The 18,705-nt window shown below is 58.7% G+C and overlaps 5 protein-coding genes across 5 annotated transcripts; 4 read left to right on the forward strand and 1 right to left on the reverse strand.

Moving 5' to 3' along the window:
• The first annotated feature begins 179 nt into the window (after positions 1-179).
• On the forward strand, positions 180-1,111 carry B0H64DRAFT_31078 (uncharacterized protein). Its single transcript, XM_062800149.1, has one exon. The coding sequence runs from the start codon at positions 350-352 to the stop codon at positions 941-943; it is 594 nt and encodes a 197-aa protein (XP_062664625.1). The 5' UTR covers positions 180-349; the 3' UTR covers positions 944-1,111.
• A 4,790-nt stretch (positions 1,112-5,901) lies between these two features.
• Positions 5,902-9,237, forward strand: B0H64DRAFT_334754 (uncharacterized protein). Its single transcript, XM_062801114.1, has 2 exons — positions 5,902-6,195; positions 6,275-9,237. The coding sequence occupies exons 1-2, from the start codon at positions 6,000-6,002 to the stop codon at positions 9,046-9,048; spliced, it is 2,970 nt and encodes a 989-aa protein (XP_062664626.1). The 5' UTR covers positions 5,902-5,999; the 3' UTR covers positions 9,049-9,237.
• On the reverse strand, positions 9,232-11,191 carry B0H64DRAFT_429039 (P-loop containing nucleoside triphosphate hydrolase protein). Its single transcript, XM_062805876.1, has 2 exons — positions 11,067-11,191; positions 9,232-11,009 (listed from the first exon to the last, which is right to left on the reverse strand). Exons 1-2 carry the CDS (start codon positions 11,092-11,094, stop codon positions 9,370-9,372), a joined length of 1,668 nt encoding a protein of 555 aa, XP_062664627.1. The 5' UTR covers positions 11,095-11,191; the 3' UTR covers positions 9,232-9,369.
• A 481-nt stretch (positions 11,192-11,672) lies between these two features.
• B0H64DRAFT_449742 (HAD-like domain-containing protein) lies at positions 11,673-12,979 on the forward strand (the record flags this gene model as incomplete). Its single annotated transcript, XM_062807100.1, has 5 exons — positions 11,673-11,950; positions 12,013-12,054; positions 12,108-12,175; positions 12,359-12,507; positions 12,602-12,979. Exons 1-5 carry the CDS (start codon positions 11,820-11,822, stop codon positions 12,977-12,979), a joined length of 768 nt encoding a protein of 255 aa, XP_062664628.1. The 5' UTR covers positions 11,673-11,819.
• A 349-nt stretch (positions 12,980-13,328) lies between these two features.
• B0H64DRAFT_31276 (uncharacterized protein) lies at positions 13,329-14,102 on the forward strand. The gene has a single exon (XM_062800159.1). The coding sequence runs from the start codon at positions 13,454-13,456 to the stop codon at positions 13,958-13,960; it is 507 nt and encodes a 168-aa protein (XP_062664629.1). The 5' UTR covers positions 13,329-13,453; the 3' UTR covers positions 13,961-14,102.
• The last annotated feature ends 4,603 nt before the right edge of the window (positions 14,103-18,705 follow it).

Here is an 18,705-nt window from a genome sequence, read left to right on the forward strand (position 1 = left end):
ATCATCATTAACACGAGCTGCGGCAGCACCAATTCGGACGACAAAAACGCTCACTCTACCGATACCTGTCAGCCCGAGGCCGACTGGTTCACGGCCAGATGTTTGTGATATGTTTGATCCAAGCGAGAGTCGGAATGTCGAGGGCATAAAAGATACCATCCAAATCCGTCAAGCAAGTTGTGATCGAAACTCGAGGGATCTTAGTCAGTTAGGTAACTAACGCTACTACACAATAATAGTATGTACTTGTACATAACTACCTCCACTACCTCACCTTCAGTGTCTGAGTTGTCATCCGAATTCTCAGTCGTCACCACGTCCCCACGACACTGCCTTGTCCAATATCAAGATGCGGCGCGTGCTCCTAGCGCCCTCTCCCTCGGACCGCCATGTGGATCCCTTGCCGGGGAATCCGCCCTTCCTGCGCAAAGAGGGGTCGTGTTGGAAGGGGCGGGACGGCTTCCTTCTCTCTCCCGTTTTGGGAACCGGTTTCCTTGGGTTGGGACAGCGGGTAAGCTGGGGGCATGGGTGCTCGCCCGCGCCCGCGACTCGAGATGAACGGTTGATCACTCCCTCCTTCTCATCAGATGAACTATCAGCAGCTCTTCAGAAGGATGCTTGGTATTTAACACCGAGATATGACGTTAGGCACAAGCATCCCCCGAGGTTGCTCTTGAGCCTGCGAGAGAGCGCGAATCGTTGGCTTCATTCGCCGAGTCGTGAGAACACGGCGGGGGTAGACGGAGAACGCGACAGGGGCAGTCAAAATTCAAGACCATGGAATGGAGCCTTGTACGACCGACCCGGACGTATCCCGTCTGTGCCGAGGTACCCCCGCGTCAGGACAAGGTGCCGCCGGATCAAGACGATGACTGGTTTGGAAGCGGGTGTGACTAATATGAAGGTTCAGTCTCTCGAGACTTTTAACTTCGGACCCGAATGACGAAGACTCGGCAAGAGGAAGAAGAGAGGGAGCAACAGTTTCAAGACGCTAAATGATGCGCCGCAGGGAGCCCGCAGACACGGGACTTGGTCGAAGGAAGGGGTCTCCATGGTACGAAGTCGTCGGTATGAATACAGGATGCGGGTGCCGTGGCAAACGATCAAATCATGCTGCAGATCGGATCCGGTGAGCAAGGGACTCCGTTTGCTTGCTTGCTGACGGCGTCCCCGCCATCCGAAAGCTGTCAGAGGACTGGACGACCAGTCTTCTCGGCTTCGTTAGTCGGCGGTGCTGTCACCTGAACTGTCAGGTGCGAGCTCCCGACAGCGCCAAATATGACAAGAGTCCAGAGAGGGTGTCATCTCAGATTTCCCAGCTGCTCGGGCAATGGCCATCCCTTTCGCGACGTTCCCGATAACGAACCGCCGGTCGGCTTAAGCCGAAGAACACCACCCCAAAAACCCCGCAGCGGCTGTGCAGGTAGGCGGCCTTGAGATTACCCCGGCGGGCGTTTGTCGGCCGGCCGTCTGCAGGCCGGGAAGGGATGTTTGTATGTATGTAGGTACCTACATATGTACAGACAGATGGGTTGCTGTAAGGCTGGCGGGCAAAAGGTCGTCTAATCGGGAATTTTTGCTGGCTTCTGGAATTGAAGCGGAATGAACCAAACGAGACAACTTTAGGTGGGCTTGACTCGCGCTCTCGGTAAATCTTTCAGTCAGCCTGGGTATTGGAATCCAATCAGTTACACTGTCACGGTGTTCAGTCGCTGGAACCTGGAAAAGGAAAGCACTTCTGAAGACACAGCGAGCTGAACATGGGTCGGCGCCTGGACCGCATCCAATCAGATCACCCGATAGCCAGAAACCCCCTTGCTTCCAGGTATTTTCCGATAGGAATACCCCTCCTGCCCCTCCACGACACGGACTCGCAAAGGATCTGGAATCTGGGACACTTTTCCTTTTTCTTTTTTTCTTTTTGCTCTTGCTCAACCCTGAGTTTCTTGGATAAAATCTGGTTATCTGTTTATTCCCGACGACCCGAGGCAGAAGACAGCGCGGCTTTTCCACACGCGCGGAGTCGAGAAATCGGCTTACTTTGAGTCATGCGCAGGTCTTGTCGCACCGCATGCCGTTCGAGATGAGGTCAGCCTGCAGCCGGACCCGACAGGTCAAAAATCACTATCTGATTCCTGTCACATGAAAGATCACGGTCGAAGGAGCCGGATTGCGAGCTGTATGTCTCAGTATCTCCACATCGAACCCCACGAATTCGGCAACCGTTACGAAGTCTGGTCAACTGCGTCGGCCCTTCGCCTTCTTCCGCGGGAGACGGAAGCGATATCAAGCTGCGGTTGCACGCATCTTGATGTGGACTTGCAGGTGGACAGGGAGGCAGGCTCGATTCCCGCTCGCCATCCAGGCCCGCGGCGGTTCGTCAGCTGCCAATATTGTCTTGCTCATGCGGGTTTGATTGGCCGGCTGCCCGGCGATCCGGAGCGCGGATGACGCCACGGCTGAAACTGCGCGATTCCTCGCTTTGGGGTCAGCGGCGGGAGACGCGGTCAACGAGAGTGACGACGACCCGGGTCTCCCGAGGCGACGAACACAGTAAATTGACCGAGCAAACCACGTTGAAATGGCAGGCTTACTCTCGGCTCGGTCCCAACTCGCCGGCCTTGACGAGTCAGAGCTTGTGAGATATTTCTCGTGTTCGGACCGCCTTTCCAGGTGAGAAAGGCTGGCCCACTGAGCCACCCTTGGGGAAAACGCGGGGTTCTGGTGGCCGCGCGATGAAGACGCGCAAGGCAACGCGACGGGACCAGCCACAGAGTCTTTGCGAAATGAGGGCGAATCAGACTCACCGGAGGATGGTCACCTTGGCATGCCATGATGCGAGGGCTTCCTCTTTCCGAAATTCGACATCAGACCCCGCGTTTGGTCTAAAGTTGCGGTTACTTCAACCATGTCGGCCATGTTACCACACACAGGCACAATCAACCTTCTCATGACTTCTGAGAATCTCAAACTGAATCAACAGTCTTGACAGAACGCAACGTCGCGCCATGTGACGCGGAAAGAGCACGCCTAGCGCGTGTCGATTCTTTCCAACCTTGAGAAATCTGGGGAGAACATGGATGGAGAACAAGATGGTGTGCTCGGCGGGCATGCAGCAGGGGGCGGAAAGGCTCCAGAGCTTGGCCATGAGGTGGGAGGGGTGACAGGTGGGGCGCAAGTCAAGACTAGACCGGGGTGGAAGCGAGTGACCGGGTGGAACTTGGCGCTCAATTTTTGTAAAATATGATTGGCCGTTTAACTGCAGCTGCGCTGACACACGGGCCACTTTTATGCAAATCATGAAAATGCTCCCCCGGTCACTTCGATCGAACCACACCCTTTCCTCTCTTCCGTTGGACTGCGGGGGAGAGACAAGTCTCACAGCCCCCGGAAGTGTCGAGACATCCCCCCCGTTTCCAGAATCCATCCGGTCTGCAGACTCTCTTGCCGTTGTCGATTCGCTCGCCAATAGACTGTGGTTTTCGAAAAGTCAAGAATCGAGATTTGTGGCATCGAAGCATCGGATCGAGAAAATTGGCGCCATCGAACACCACCACGCACACACCCACCCACCGCTGCAGAGCACGCAGCCTTCCATCCCACCTGCCCTGACCCGGTGGCCCGCTGCAAGTAGGTTGTTCTTCCGTCCACGGAAAGGGGTGGGCCATTTTATCGGCATCAGATTGGCGGCGTGCGTTCCACCTTCTCCACGATTTGCCCGTCCGAGAGGTCGCTGAACCTGCACCCGCTCCCCCCCTCCTCCTTGCTTTTGCATCTGTCACTCGAGCACCTGGCGGCGGCCCCTTCCCGCTCCTGCAGCAGGTGGAGGTGGCCCGGCCGGGAGGTCGCTTCGCCCGTGGCCTGGCCGTGGGTTCGTGGAATCGACGTTCCCCACCGAGGTACTCACCCATCCCTCGCCGTGCCGCATTCGCGGGCTCATGTAAGTCATCCGCTGGTCGACACCATCTCACTTTCGAGCAGTCGTCCCGAGGGTGCCATCTGCCGAACGGCTTGTTTCTTCCTTGGGCCAAAGATGTACCGAAAGCCGCGGTCAAGGGGACCACACCGTGGCGGCCATGGAACACACATCCTCGCCCATGGCCAGGTCCATGGATCGGCGCTCCCACACCCGCCCACTCCCGTGCCACCCAATCTCCGCGGTACTGTGTACACCAACCAGCCTTACCGCAGTCTCTTGTTTCCCAACCCTGCCCGAGCCCAGAACCAAGGCTGGGTCTTTCCAGGAAACGATGTTGGGACTGGAGACCCAACAGGCGCTAAGATGCAACATCCATCACGCGCACGGGATGGCCTCCACCTTGCATCATCCATCTTGATATCGGGATGTCGGTGATCGGCCTCGAAGATCTGGAGAAGGCAGAAGCAAGCGGGGCAACGGGTAGCATTTGCTGTGCCGCAAACGAGGACAGGCACAAAAACCCGAGAGAAAATACCGGGTGCAATGTCACGGAGATACCACCACTATCACACTGGCACGTTACTGCCCGGTGCTTGTGGAAGACAGAAACTCGGCCTGCGGTAGACCCACACCAGACGTGCAGGCCCGATGCGCGAGCCAACCTGCCGATGCAGCTGCACCTGCAAGGCCTCGTCTCACGTCTGAAGCAGCAAGACAAGACGGGAAAGCGGGTCTCCCACGGAGTGCAACTGGACGTCGCACAAGCGTCCTCGAATGGGCGAAACGGGACCCTCGCAGGTCGTGCCTTGATTGTGCATGGTTCGCTTGTTGCTAGCTTCGCTCTGAAAGCAGTTTAAAGACATCAGGAGCACGGCGCAGTTGCTGAGAGCAGAACCCAACTCCGTTGTTTTCCGCCCGCGGCCCGGGGGGGGGGGGGGATTTTACACGACTCGGGGCTGTTCTGGGGACGAGTGACAATCAAATTCGAGGTTACACATTCCACCCAACAAGACAGCCATGTATTAGCATGGCTCTCCTATCATACCCACAAGCGAACCTGCTATTTTGGGATTAACAGATTAAGCGCAAGAATGACATCGCGAGCCTGACGGTTCCGACAGGCTGACATGAGCTTCCACGGCCCACCTCGACCCAAGATTCAACTGCAGAAGCGAGCATGGGATGGCAATCTGGCAAAATCGGCCGGATGAATCTGGTGCAGATCACTTGATGCAGCATGTGCAATCAGTCACTATTCAGATATCAACTCCAAAGCATCACTTGTGAGAGGTGACCAACAGCTGGCTTCCACCCGGAGGTGGGGGGTTGCTTCTAAACTTGCGCTCTTTACTTTATTCGAAGCATTTGCGGAGGCGGGTGACGGCGAGCTCATGATGACGGGCCCGGGTTCGGATCATGCCGACTGACGGTTGGTGTTGCGTTGGGGGGCATCGGCAGTAGATTATCAGCGTCCACATGCGAGGAGAAGGAAGAGCCAACTTATGGGGCGACTATGGGAAAGTGACATGGAAGCTTCGATAAGGAATAAAATCACTTCTTTAACATTCCTTGCTTCGTATATACTTTACGTATTAAATGGTTGAGCTACCTAGGTACTAGGGACTTAAACGTGTAAGTACTGCGTAGTTGTGTCTTGAAGGCTGGCGGCCTCAAGAATTGTACATACTTGTAAGCGCCCGAGGTTATCGTGTGGCATGCTGGGTATTGGCATAACGTTGCATGGTTTGTGCAAATCGTAGGGAGACGCACAGATGGCTTGCCTAGCCCCGACGTGCCTGAGCAAGTTGGTGGGCACACCTCACAAAGCTTGACCCCCCTCTTCAGAGCTTCAACGAGGTGGATGGCGGGGTGCTTTCTTATCGATAAGAGGTCGTTTGGGCTGGCCTCCTGGCTTAGCGCTGCACTGACAGTGATTCGTCCACTACGCGACGCCCGCGTTTTCCTGCTCTGGTAATCAATCGCCGACCTCGAATAAAAAAGCAGCCAGAATCGGGAGACTTTTACCACTTCACAGGGTCAAAGTTGCGATACGGCCTTACATTGCAAAGAATCATAAAAAATGGCGAGTCTCAAGAGATCGGTCGATTCTGACCCGTTCGCGGCCAACATCTCGAGCAAAGTGTATGTGAGATCGACAAAGAGCGGCAAAGTTCAGAAGATTGTTCGCGAGGTCTACCTTCGCCAAGATATACCCTGCTCGTCAAGACTCTGCACAAGTTGCCTCGATACTGCCCCTAGAGATGCCGCAGGGCGACGTGAGTAACAAACCCCCCGTATCCCTTGGGACACGCGAGACCTCCTACCCGGGGATGGACCGCTAACCCTCATCCCTAGCAACCCCGTTCGTCCTCTCCGAGGCACCCGCCGGCACCAGTGTCTTCCGCCAGGGCCACTACCTGGTGCCGGACACCAATGCCTTCCTCACTGCTATGGATCTCTTCGAGCAAAGCTCGGCTTTCTACGATGTCATCGTGCTACAGATTGTTCTCGAGGAGCTCCGCAACCGCTCGCTGCCGCTCTACAACCGCCTCATCAGCTTAACCAAGAGCGAAGAGAAGCGCTTCTACGTTTTCTTCAACGAGTTCCGTCTCGAGACTCATATCGCCCGCCAGGAGGGCGAGTCCGTCAACGACCGCAACGACCGTGCGGTCCGGAAGGCCGTGGCCTGGTATGGTCAACATCTGGCCCGGACGAAGGCAAAGCAAGTGCCTGCGGTGGTTATGCTGAGTAACGATCGGGATAACCTCCGCAAGGCCAAGCAGGAAAGCATCCCTGCGTGCTCACTGGCCGAATACGTCAAACAGCTCAAGGACGCTGACACGCTCCTGGACATGATCCCGGAGGACCAGGACCAGGAGGTGGTCAAGGAGAAGCGTCCCGGCGAGCCCTTCTATCCGGAGTATTTTACCATGTCCAAGATGATGACCGGCGTGAAGAGCGGGCTGCTCCACCAGGGTATCTTCAACGTTTCACCATACAACTACCTGGAGGGCTCTATCCGGGTCCCGGCATTCCCGAAGCCGCTCCTCATCCTGGGGAGGGAAAATATCAACCGTGCCATCGACGGCGACGTGGTTGTCGTGGAGGTGCTGCCCAAGGACCAGTGGAAGGAGCCTTCCACTCAGGTGATCGAAGAGGACGCCATCACCAAGGATGAGAATGCAGACGCCGAGGAAACGGGTGACATCGTCTCAGAGAAGGAGCGGAAAGCCCTGCAGGAGGAGGTGAAGCGGACACACAACAAAACGACCGAAGGTCACGCGCAGCCTACCGCGAAGGTGGTCGGCGTGGTGAAGCGGAATTGGCGCCAATACGTTGGACATATCGATCAGTCATCCGTCAGTCAGTCGGCGCAACAAGGGCGGAAGCAGGACACCGTTTTTGTCATCCCAATGGACAAGAAGATCCCGAGGATCCGTCTACGCACGCGCCAAGTGGCCGAGCTGGTGGGAAAACGTATTCTTATCACTATTGATGCGTGGGATCGCGGCTCCCGGCACCCTACGGGCCATTTCGTTCGGTCCCTGGGCGAGGTTGAAACCAAGGCGGCCGAGACAGAAGCGCTACTTCTAGAGTACGACGTCCAGTACCGACCGTTTCCCAAGACCGTCCTTGATTGCTTGCCGAAAGAGGGCCATGACTGGAAGGTGCCCGAGAGCCTAGAGGATCCGGGGTGGAAAGATAGGGAGGATCTTCGAGGGCTCCTCATCTGCAGTATCGACCCTGTCGGCTGCCAGGATATTGACGATGCCCTCCATTCTCGGCCGCTCCCGAACGGTAATACTGAGGTTGGAGTCCACATCGCCGATGTCTCGCATTTCGTCAAGCCGAACAACGCCATGGATGCCGAGGCAAGCATCCGCGGCACCACCGTGTACATGGTGGACAAGCGTATCGACATGCTTCCGATGCTTCTGGGTACCGATCTGTGCTCTCTGAAGCCCTATGTCGAGCGCTACGCCTTCTCCATCCTCTGGGAGCTATCGCCTGAAGCCGACATTGTCAACGTAAGATTCACAAAGTCGGTCATCAAGTCTCGCGAGGCATTCAGCTACGAGCAGGCGCAGCTCAGGGTCGACGACAACTCGCAGCAGGACGAGCTCACCACGAGTATCCGGACCCTGCTCGCCCTGTCCAAGAAGCTGAAACAGAAGCGCCTCGACGCCGGCGCGCTAAGTCTGTCCTCGCCCGAGGTGAAGGTGCAGATGGAGTCAGAAACCTCAGACCCGATCGACGTCAAGACTAAGGTGCTCCTCGACACCATGTCCCTCGTCGAAGAGTTCATGCTCCTCGCCAACGTCAGCGTGGCCCGCAGGATATACGAGGCCTTCCCGCAGACGGCCATCCTCCGCCGCCACGGCGCGCCGCCCAAAACCAACTTCGACGAGCTCGCCAACCAGCTCCGGGTCAAGCGCGGCCTGGACCTGAGCGTCGAGTCGTCGCGCGCCCTCGCCGACAGCCTCGACGCGTGCGTCGACCCCAAGGAGCCCTTCTTCAACACGCTCGTCCGCATCATGGCGACGCGCTGCATGATGGCGGCCGAGTACTTTTGCTCCGGCACGCAGGCATACCCCGAATTCCGCCACTACGGCCTGGCCAGCGAGATCTACACGCACTTCACGTCACCCATCCGGCGGTACGCCGACCTGATGGCGCACCGCCAACTCGCCGCGGCCATCGGCTACGAGGCCATCCACCCGACCACCCGCAGCCGCGGGCGGCTCGAGGCCGTGTGCAAGAACATCAACGTGCGGCACCGCAACGCGCAGCTGGCCGGGCGCGCCAGCATCGCCTACTACGTCGGCCAAGCCTTGCGCTCCCTGAAAGCCACGACGACCGAGGAGGACGGGTTCGTGCTCAAGATCTTCAGCAACGGCCTCGTCGTGCTCGTGCCCCGCTTCGGCATCGAGGGCCTCATCCGCCTGCGCGACCTCGCCGACCCGGAGCCCGCCGCCGAGTTCGACGCCGAGTCCTACACCCTCCGCACGTCGGGCAGTCGCGACCTGGCCGTTGAGCTGTTCCAGAAGGTGCGCGTCCGCGTTGCGGATCAGAAGGATGAGGCGACTGGTAAGCGGGGGGTGAAGATGGAGTTGGTGAGTGTTTACTGAGCGGGGTTGAAGGAGTGGAGGGCTTCTGTTGTTGCTGCTGCTGCTGCTGCTACTACTGCCTAGGGTTATGGGTGCTGTGGGTTTGTGGATGTTGTGGAACGTCCCTCTATTTATGCGAGATGTGATGAGAATAAAAGAGAATGGTTGGGTTCACAGGGGCCGCAATACACCAGCAATGTTCCCAAAGAAGCTAAATCGCATTATCATGCTAAACATGTGTCCCCCCATCTACGATATCTCCCCCTTATTTTCGACGCCGCAACGCCCCACCCCTGAAAAGACCAGCTATAGTAGTACTCGTAAAGACAGGATAACAGGTATTTATTGCATCTCGACTTCCTTCCCCTCCTCCGCCTCATCCCCCGCCTCGTCATCCCCCCACAGCCCCTCCAGCTTGAACTCCTCGGCCCACTGGGTAACGATAACCTTCTGGTCGGCCATGACCTCCTCGTCGGCGATCTTGACGACGCCGTCCTTGCCGGCGGCGCCGACGACGGGGGGCTCGGTCCAGCCCTGGATGCGGCCGTCGCGCCAGTCGGTGACGACGGTCATGGCGGCGGCGGCGACGTTGGGCACGCCGCCGCGGCCGAGGCGGCCGCGCTTGCGGGCGACCTGCACCAGGAAGTCGGTCGTGGCGTCGCCGCTCTCCGGGTTCAGCAGCAGCGGCGGCAGGTCGTACACCTGCGTCATGCGCTCCATCAGCGCCGGCGCCGCCGACAGCCGCTTGAGCAGCAGCGTGACGGCCGGCACGGCGTCGTTGATCTGCTTGGGCGGGATGGCGTTGAGCAGCACCAGGTGGGCGTGCGCCTCGGTGGCGTTCTTGGGCACGAACGTCGAGACGGAGCCGGAAGAGGAAGGGTTGGTGGAGGGGAATACGATGCCGGGCGAGTCGAGCAATGTCAGCCGGTTGTCGATCTTGACGGAGCGGATCGAGGTGGTGACGCCGGCCTCGGCACCGGCGGGGCAGGCTGCGCGCTGGTTGCGGGAGCTGCCGCCGAGGCGCGAGAGGAGGGCGTTGATCACGCTGGACTTGCCGACGTTGGGGTAGCCGATGACGCCGACGGAGATGGCGCGCTTGAGGTTACGGGACGCGGCGTAGGACTTGAGCGCGCGGAAGAGGGCGGCGCTGGTGCTCTGGACGGTGATGTCGCGGTGGTTGAAGGTGTGGGCGTTGGGCGCCGGGTTGGAGGCGCGGAGCGGGAGGGTGGGGAAGAAGCGGCGCAGGTGGGCGAGCCAGGCGCGCAGAACGGGGGGCGGAATCAGGTCGACCTTGTTGAGGACAAGGATGAGCCGCTTGCCGCCACCGGCAGCCGCCATGACCGCCCGCTCGACGTCGCGCGACCGCGTGCCCTCGGGATCGCGTGCGTCCAGAACGTAGAGAACAACATCGGCCTGCTCGACGACCTGCTTGAAGACCTTGTCGTAAGCCTTGCGCGACGACGCGCCGCCCTGTACCTCGATGGCACCAGCCTCGTCATCCTCGCTGTCGTCGTCCTCATCATCGTCCATCTCGTCACCGCTCTCCAGTTCCTTGTCGTACTTCTCGGCAGCCTTCTTCGCGCTCGCGATAAGAGCAGCTAGCGGGTTGGACTCATCGATGTCGCTGTCGTCCTCGTCCTCATCCATGACATCATCCATGTCCTCCCCAAACTCCTCGTCCATGCCATCCTCATCCATTTGCTCATCGCCTTCCTCACTCTTGCCGGCCTCGGTCGACTTGGCCGCCTTGGCCGCCTCGCGACGGCGCTGCTGCTCCTCTTTCCTCCGGATGCGGTCCTCCTCGATCTGGTGCAACAGCTTCTCCTTGTAGGGGAACAGATTCGGAATACCGGGGTCCTTCTTCAACTTGCTCCGCCATTCCGGGTTCTTCTTGGCGAGCTTTCTCGCCTTGCGCTGCTTCGCGGCCGACGCCTTCTCGATCTTGTGCCGGAGGCGAGTGGGCACCCGCTTGGACTTGGGCTCTGGGAGGAATTGTTAGCGAGTAGAAATGGGAATTCGGTTGGCAATCATTGACTGACTCTTGGGTTTGGTTATTGATCCGGCCATTATTGAGAATTTGCTATATCCTCTTTCTATGTGCCAGGTTCTGACGCTCGCGTTGCTTGGCTACTGCGAGTCAAAAAATTACTGTGGTTGCAGCAACTGGAAAAGTTTCTGCCAATGTTTACCGCCTCGATAACACTGCTTATCGTTTAAGCACCCCACACTGCCCCTCGGCCATTGTGGGCTTTCCTTCCTGCTTGGCTTCCCCCACCGCTGCATTTCAACACACCGCTCGCCAACCACTGATTCAAGCCAACTGCCCCACGGGCTCATCAGATGGAAGCCCACTCTTGAGAAGAACGGGCCGATTGGATGGGTCCCGACATCCAACGTGACGAGAAAAGGGCGTTACTCAGCATGTCTCGAAAATGAGAAGGGTTAGGGTAAATAAGGCAAGGCGGAGTTGCCCAATCTGTCAGAGGCAAGAATTGACCGTCTCTTCAGGGACATTCCGACAAGATCCGCTAGGCCTAAACGACGGTGCGGCGTGAGATCCAAACCCGAGTCTTGGTTTTAGATTCTCTCTCTCTCTTTTCCTCGTTCAATAAATCTATTTCAATATCACAAATATTCAGATCAAGGAGATCTAGTTTATATCCATACCGTGACCCAACCTAAACTCTCAAGCCGTTATTACACTTAATACTCAACCTAATATCTCGCCCTCGTGGAAACTCCCTCACCGTAACTCATCACGCGGAGACCTCGAAACGGAAACGCTAGACAAGATGGGTAGCACAGAACCGGCAGTCCTTTCCTACTCGGCGCCGCCAGAGGAGGTCACCTTCGACGGTCTGTTGTTCGACATGGACGGCACCATCATCGACTCAACGGACGCCGTCGTCAAGCACTGGGAGACGTGAGTTGTCAGCCCTCGGTTATGTCCGGTTCATGATCGCTAACCAGGCTGGGGACTAAAAGTATCGGCAAGGAAATAGGGGTTGACCCTAAGGTCATTCTGGAGTGAGTAGTTGCATCCCGGCATTTTCAGCACATGGCACTGACCCCGCCACTAGGACTTCCCATGGACGGAGGACTATAGACACCATCCGGCTTCTAGCCCCGGAAAAGGCCACCTGGGATTGTGAGTTGTCCCATCTCTTGGAGACGTGGTAGCAGTACCTGTCTCTATGTTTCGAGAAGAGTGCCTCGGGAAGAGTGCCCAAGGAGAGTGCCCTGAGAAAATGGGGGGGAGCACCGCTGTCCCCAGATTCTTCCGACGAAAGAAAAGGTTCCCAGACAGCTGACAAGCCATCCACACACACAGACGTCCGCCAAACAGAGGGCCTCCTCCCCAAGCTCTACGGCGACGATGCCATCGAGATCCCGGGCGCGCGGTCCCTCCTAGAAGGGCTCATCGCCCAGTCCGCCCCCTGGACCATCGTCACATCAGGGTCACTCCCGCTCGTCACCGGGGTAAGCAACACCCAACAACCCCACCCACCCCCCATTTTACTGTTTGTTAGAACCCCCCAAAACAAAACAAAACACTAACCACCCCCACCACAAGTGGCTCGACGTCCTCCGCCTCCCGACCCCAGCACACCTCGTAACAGCCGAGTCCGTCGCCAACGGCAAGCCCGACCCGGCATGCTATCAGCTCGGACGGGAGCGTCTCGGGGTCAGCAGCGGGGACGGGGAACACCACCAGGTGCTCGTGCTGGAGGACAGCCCCGCGGGGATCCGCGCGGGCAAGGCCGCCGGGTGCCGCGTGCTCGCCGTCGTCACCAGCCACACGGCCGAGCAGGTGCTGGCCGCGGAGCCCGACTGGGTCGTGCGCGACCTGGCCTCGGTCAGGCTGGTGCGAGTTGAGGAGGGGGGACAGGGCGGGCAGGGCGGGCGCGTGACGCTGGAGATTCGCGATGCGTTGGTGGTGGGCGGGCGGTGAGTGGTTGGGGTGGGTGGGAGCTGGTATGTGGGACTGGGGGGGGGGGGGGGGGGGTGGTTGAGAATGGGGGGGCTGTTGTTGGAAGGGAGGAGGAGAGGTCGGCACTCAGTGACTCGCTATTCGGAGTCGGACGGGAAATGTCAGGAGACCGTCCCCGTCCGCGCCACGGAGCGAGCGGCTCAATCCTTCTCCCGAGGAGTTGCGACCCAGGAGAGATGATGTAGGGTACATAGATTCCGCCGGAGGTGATCTACAAAGCCGTTGGTGACCACGAGACCAGTCTCAGGGCCGTTGTGTTCACCCCCAACTACTGCGCTGTAGGGCGGTGGCGGCCAGCCCCTAAAGTGACTTGCTGGGCCGACTAGGTGTGACTGACGTCGGTGGGAATACCACATCCACCGTTCGCCGTTCGCTGGTTATCCGTCCCCATTCCGGTCCCAAGGCCACCCTCCCTCAGCCCAGTTCAGTTCCCCAATGTCTCGGTTCCGTCCCACACCAACGCCGCTCACGCGCTTCGCTCTCCCCCGAGCCGTTGTTCATGTCTTGTCCTCCCCACGGCTGCATGGAGTGCGCGCCAGCCGTGTGTTTTTTCTTTTCTTTTTTCAGCCGGCAAAGTTCCAACGCACGCAAGACGGAATCCGGCTCCGACTTCAGGACCCATCCCCCCATGAGCAGACGGCGGTGATCGGCGGCCGGGGGGAGCGGGATGGTGTTGCGTGCCGGGTTGCGCGTCACCTGGGTTTGGCGGTCCGGTTGACCCACTCCGGTTCGCATGCAACCCCCCCCTCCCACCTCCCATCCTCCATGCAGCTGGACGGGTCGAGGCGAGTCGTCATGCGCGAGGCGTGTGTTGCCCTGTTGCCATGCTGCTCGCCAGGCTTCGGCAGTTCAGTCTTTGGGTACGAACAGGGCCGGTGGGAGGAGTTCTCTTCCCTTTCCCCGCACAGCACAGCCTTCCAAAAAGTCCTACCGGAGTTCTAGAACTCAGGATTGCTTGCTTTCCCTTGTCACTTGAACCCGGACGTCCAGTTTCTGGCAGGGTATTGTTTGAAACACGGAGGAATTTCGTGGAAGAGTCGAGGTCGGCTTACCATCCTGCCTCCGTCTCAGCAAGCACACGCAAAGGCGGGGGAAACGGGCTCTTCCGCGAGGGGCCTTGCCTTTTCCAGTTACCACGGCTGAGTTGTGACGGAGAAGGGAGAGTGGCAAGGATTTCACCTCGTGGGAGACCGCTCAGGTGAGGCTGGGCTGGCCCGGGGCTGGCCCTCAGACGGGCCCGTTTCGGATACGATCAGCTTGGACGGTCCAGCCCGCCCCAGCCTGAGGCCTGGAGTTCGTTATTTCCTTGGATCTGTGTCGTGTGCCGGAAAAAGCGCCCACGTCCGTTTCTGAGCGGCGCCGTGATGAACAACCAGAGATGAAGGGCGGCGCGAAGGAGGGAGTATCCGTGATCGCCTCCAGACTCGCACAACCGTGATGCCGGATAGGGAAGTGAATGCACAAGCACCGCAGTTCATGTTGTACTTTGTCCAACGTATGAGTTACTGGCCCGGCGCACCGCATCGGACGAGGAAATTAAGAATCGGCCGGGTGCATGGCGGCTCCGGCGACCCGAGACGCGTTCTGCGAGATGGCACTCGTTCGGGGCGGGTCCTCTGAACCAGCAACAGGAGGGCTGGTCGAAAGCGCTTCGTTTGTCTGAGAGATGACGGGCGCTTGCAGGCATGCGTCAGGAACCGCAAATTGGTCGGCGATTTGCGTAACGCCAGCGTCAGCTGGGTTGATAAACAATCCCGTTCCTGCAGATCCGACTCCCGTCGAGACACAGACAACTCCAGCCCGAGGTTGTGTCACCCACGCCTCCTGTTCTCCTGTCGACCTTCGACACTGATCAGCGTGCCTGTACCGAGATCCTATAACGGCTCTGATGTTTCTTGTCTCTCGGTGTCTGTCCTACGCAGTAGACTCCCGATTCTACATCGCCGCGAGAGCCGCGGCTGGCAGCCACAATTCAGCCCCGCGGTTGGGGGGATTGAGAGAATATCTGAAGCGAGATTGGCGCGCATGAGAACCTCTTCTTAGCCACCATTGGTTCGCAACTCCCATGCTGTGTCAAGGAGGTTCGTCCGGGCGGCTGTTGCAAATTCCTCTTTTGTTAAAAAGAACACTTCTCAGATGCATTGATATCGTGACTGAATATGGGCACTCCTTGCTCTGAAGTAATGAGGTTGGCCTTCGATGAGGCTTAAAACCAAGGAATTAATATAAAATGACAAGATTAATTGCTCCCCCGCGCCATGATACCTCTCTCCCCCATCGGTTTGCATTCCGGGTCCGACGACGTCCCCGAGGGTCATCTGAGGGGAAAACTTGGCGTTACCGCCTGGGGAGAACCAGCGTTTGGTAGGAGAAGTATCCCAATCGAAGGGAATCTCACTCCGCGTTTTGCATCGTTGCTTGTTGCTGTGCCTGCGTGGTTGTCTGTGCATAGCATATCGACGCGACCGCCCGCAAAGGGTCCTACAGAGAGCACCGGTCGAAGAAAGATCTGTGCGGATTCGCTGCAGGGATCTCTGGCGTGTCGGTACCCCTTGAGAAGGAAGTACCCCGAGGTACCTCTCTCCCACGCTGCGGATACGCGGCACACGGCGCTGCAAGGCGAACAGGGATCTGGGGAACAAGGCCCCCCTCCGTCAACACGTGGCCGGCGGGACCAGAACGGAAGAGTAATCTCTTTCCCCTCGCCCACCTCCACTGCAGAACGATGAGACCCACGCAGGTAAATCTGCTGAGAGCGCGCCAAGACGACTTGTTTGTCACAAAGCGATACACCAATCGCCGTAGGCTATAATGTGAAGGAAGAGATGGAACGTCAATGAGAAGGCACCGGGCTGCGAGCTGATTGCCAGCCTGTTGGTCCCCGTGGTAAGGTTGCACTCGGGACATGCTGGTCAGCTCCCGGCTCACCATGCATCAGGGCTTGACGCCCGGTCTTGAGGTCGACAAACCACGGCTCAAGGGCCAAGCCCTCCTGCATCTGCCCACCGGTGTCGGTGCAGCGGCGGGGTGGGAACTTCCTGTGGGTGTTGCCTTTGACTCCACGAGCCCTGTTAGAAACTGTTTGACGACAACGTCTCGTTGGTCTCAACCCTGTTTTGCACTGCCTTGCCACCGAGGAGAGGTCAACCGAGCGTGTCGACATTTGGCGGGGGCGAAAAACCCGGCCTTGCTTGTATCAAAATCTGGGCATCGTATGCCACCCAATGAGCGCGGCTCCCCACGCAAGCGAGTGCTGGTGGGATCGAGGCAAGTCTGATTGAAAACCCGCGTGAAGCTCGTCGCCCATCTAGAACCCCAGGCAGCTCTCGAAACTCGACTCCAGGTGTGTCGAGGAACGCTCCGGGACCGAGCATGCTCGCGTGGCTGCAGCATCCTTGGCATGCGGGCTGGGTTAGCTGCGAAGCCGGGAGCCAGTGGGAAAGCGAGGGTTCGTTGATACAGCCGTTCCGTCGAGTTGGGTCGCCCTAGCCGAGCGACTTGTCCGCCGTGCAGCGAGAGGCAGCTGGGCTTCCTCACCAAACAACGAAAGTGATGATCTCACAGGTCTGCTGTGTAATATAAGGTTTGGAAGATCGGCGTGATCGACCGCTGCTGAGCGGCGTTGAGACGATCAGCGGGCGGGAAATCTCTGGCGGGCGAGCCAGGCCTGTCAGGCTGACCCACTCGCTCACCCCGGTCAACCACAGCCAGCTGGATCTCGCCGTCGACGACGAGAATGCGAAGCTGGCCACTTCGTACGAGAACACGAGAGAAGAACGATGTGATGGCTAACTGCGTAGCAGGTGGTTGGTCCGAGTCTGATTGGGGCACTTGGCGCCCGCTTTCTAACGTCCTGAATTCGGTCCCTAGCGGTCAGCGACAGGTGACAACAGGGAGAGGAAGGCGCTCTGGCCCAGATGTGTCGCCATGCACCAATCGAGAGAGAAGTTCCGTACGCTGGTTGCTGCCATGCCGAACCCGCAAAGCTGGAACAGCCGCACTCGAGCGAGCCAAGAGACGGCCTTCTCCCGCCCCCCCGGGGCGTTCCAATGCTTCAGCACCGGCATCGCAACCTCCCACGGCCTGGTGCGGGTTGGCTGGTGCTCCAGTGAGCCCAGCAGTTGCGTCCTGCAGATGGTCGAGCCTCTGTGCTGGCACTGCGATTCCGTGCCTCTGCCGTGCTGGTCCCGCCTCCCAATCACCCGCGTCTTCCGGGGGGCGGATTCGACCCCTGCACATCAAAAGGGGGGCGGTCCATAAATAGCAACGCGGGGCATGCGGGCGCTGTGTCACTCTGCGGGCTTGTCCCGTGATATTTTGATATGTTACCACAAGCAGAGCTTCCAGCGGAGAGAGCGCATTGCAATCTCTCAAGTGTCTCGGTGAGGTGAGACGGCCCGAGGCCAGCAAGATTGGCAACTCGAGCGGGGCATTTGGCTTTGAAAGGCCACACAGTCTTTCCCGGGTTTCGACTCCGCAACAGGAAGGAAGCCCATCGTTTGGTGATTGTGGATGGAGACAACGATTCTCTTGAAATTGGAGTCTGGTTGGAACGATGAGGAACGCTCGGGGAAGCAAACCACAAGGGTAGGGCGAGGCCAAACCCTGGCTGCGCGAATCAGGCGCCCTGTTAAGCGAGAGTGGCCCACAGCCAGGAACGTCAAGAAGAAAACCAGGGACCACGCCAGTCGGGAAAAAGTTGCGGGCGATGCGTCCGGACTCGGCTGGGGCCGACCCCACGATGGTTTTCGGCCAGGAAATGAGCCAAGACAGGGTCGTTTCTCAAGGGCGATTGCAGCTTTGAACGTGCACTGTAGTTAGCGAGTTCCACACAAGCAAGACGGATAGACCTGGCAGACAACGTGCAGTGAGGTTAGTTAATAATGAATCTTTCCATCAAGGTGTTTCGGCATCGTTCTCGCGCGCGATGCTTGATGAACCTGGTCGGCGCGATGGTTTGGCTCCGGCGGAGCGGACCCTTCGAAGCACCTCCAGAGGATGTCGTAGGAAGCGCCCGTACTCGCAGGAAAACGTGCCCCGGGCCATTGCGGAGGTTGCCAGTCGGGTGTCTGCCGGAGATGCGGTTCGATTGTCGCCCGAGACACGGGCTGCGATGGACCGGCACGGCCAAGATGTTCTCGTGGGGCCCTGTTGCTGATCCGGCAAGAGTGCTCCCGGCCGAGAAGGCGGTGTGCTGACTGACGGGCAGGCGGTGTTGTTGTCACGGTTGAAACCTCCATACCTGGGGAGGAGTCATGAGGGGACAGTGCGCATGCTCCATGGGACGGTTTTGTTTCTTCTGAGAGAGAAGCCATTGGTGGCAACAGGCAGGATGGGAGGTGGCCGGTGCGTGCCCAAGCGGGTGCCCCTCTGAGGTTTTGGAACGAATCTCCCAATGCGGTTGACCTGCGTGTGAGTCTGCCAGGGGGGACCGGCGGCAAGGGCCATGGGGGCTTGGACCACTCCCAGGAGAAGGAAAGCGCTAACTGTGCGGGCACAGTGGATACGGATGGCGGCCTGTGAGATGAGCCCTCACCGTGGCCCCTGTCCCCATCGACTGGCACACCGCCCGGCAGGACCAAAAGTCTCCGGACAGGTCAACGTACCTCCACAACGGTCGCGAGGCTTCAACTCCTGCAGATTTTCTAATAGTCCAATCCGACGGCTCCTTACCCTGCGAACATGTT

This window comes from Chaetomium fimeti (assembly GCF_033439085.1).
Source record: "Chaetomium fimeti strain CBS 168.71 chromosome Unknown B0H64scaffold_1, whole genome shotgun sequence".
Taxonomy (NCBI): Eukaryota; Fungi; Ascomycota; class Sordariomycetes; order Sordariales; family Chaetomiaceae; genus Chaetomium; species Chaetomium fimeti.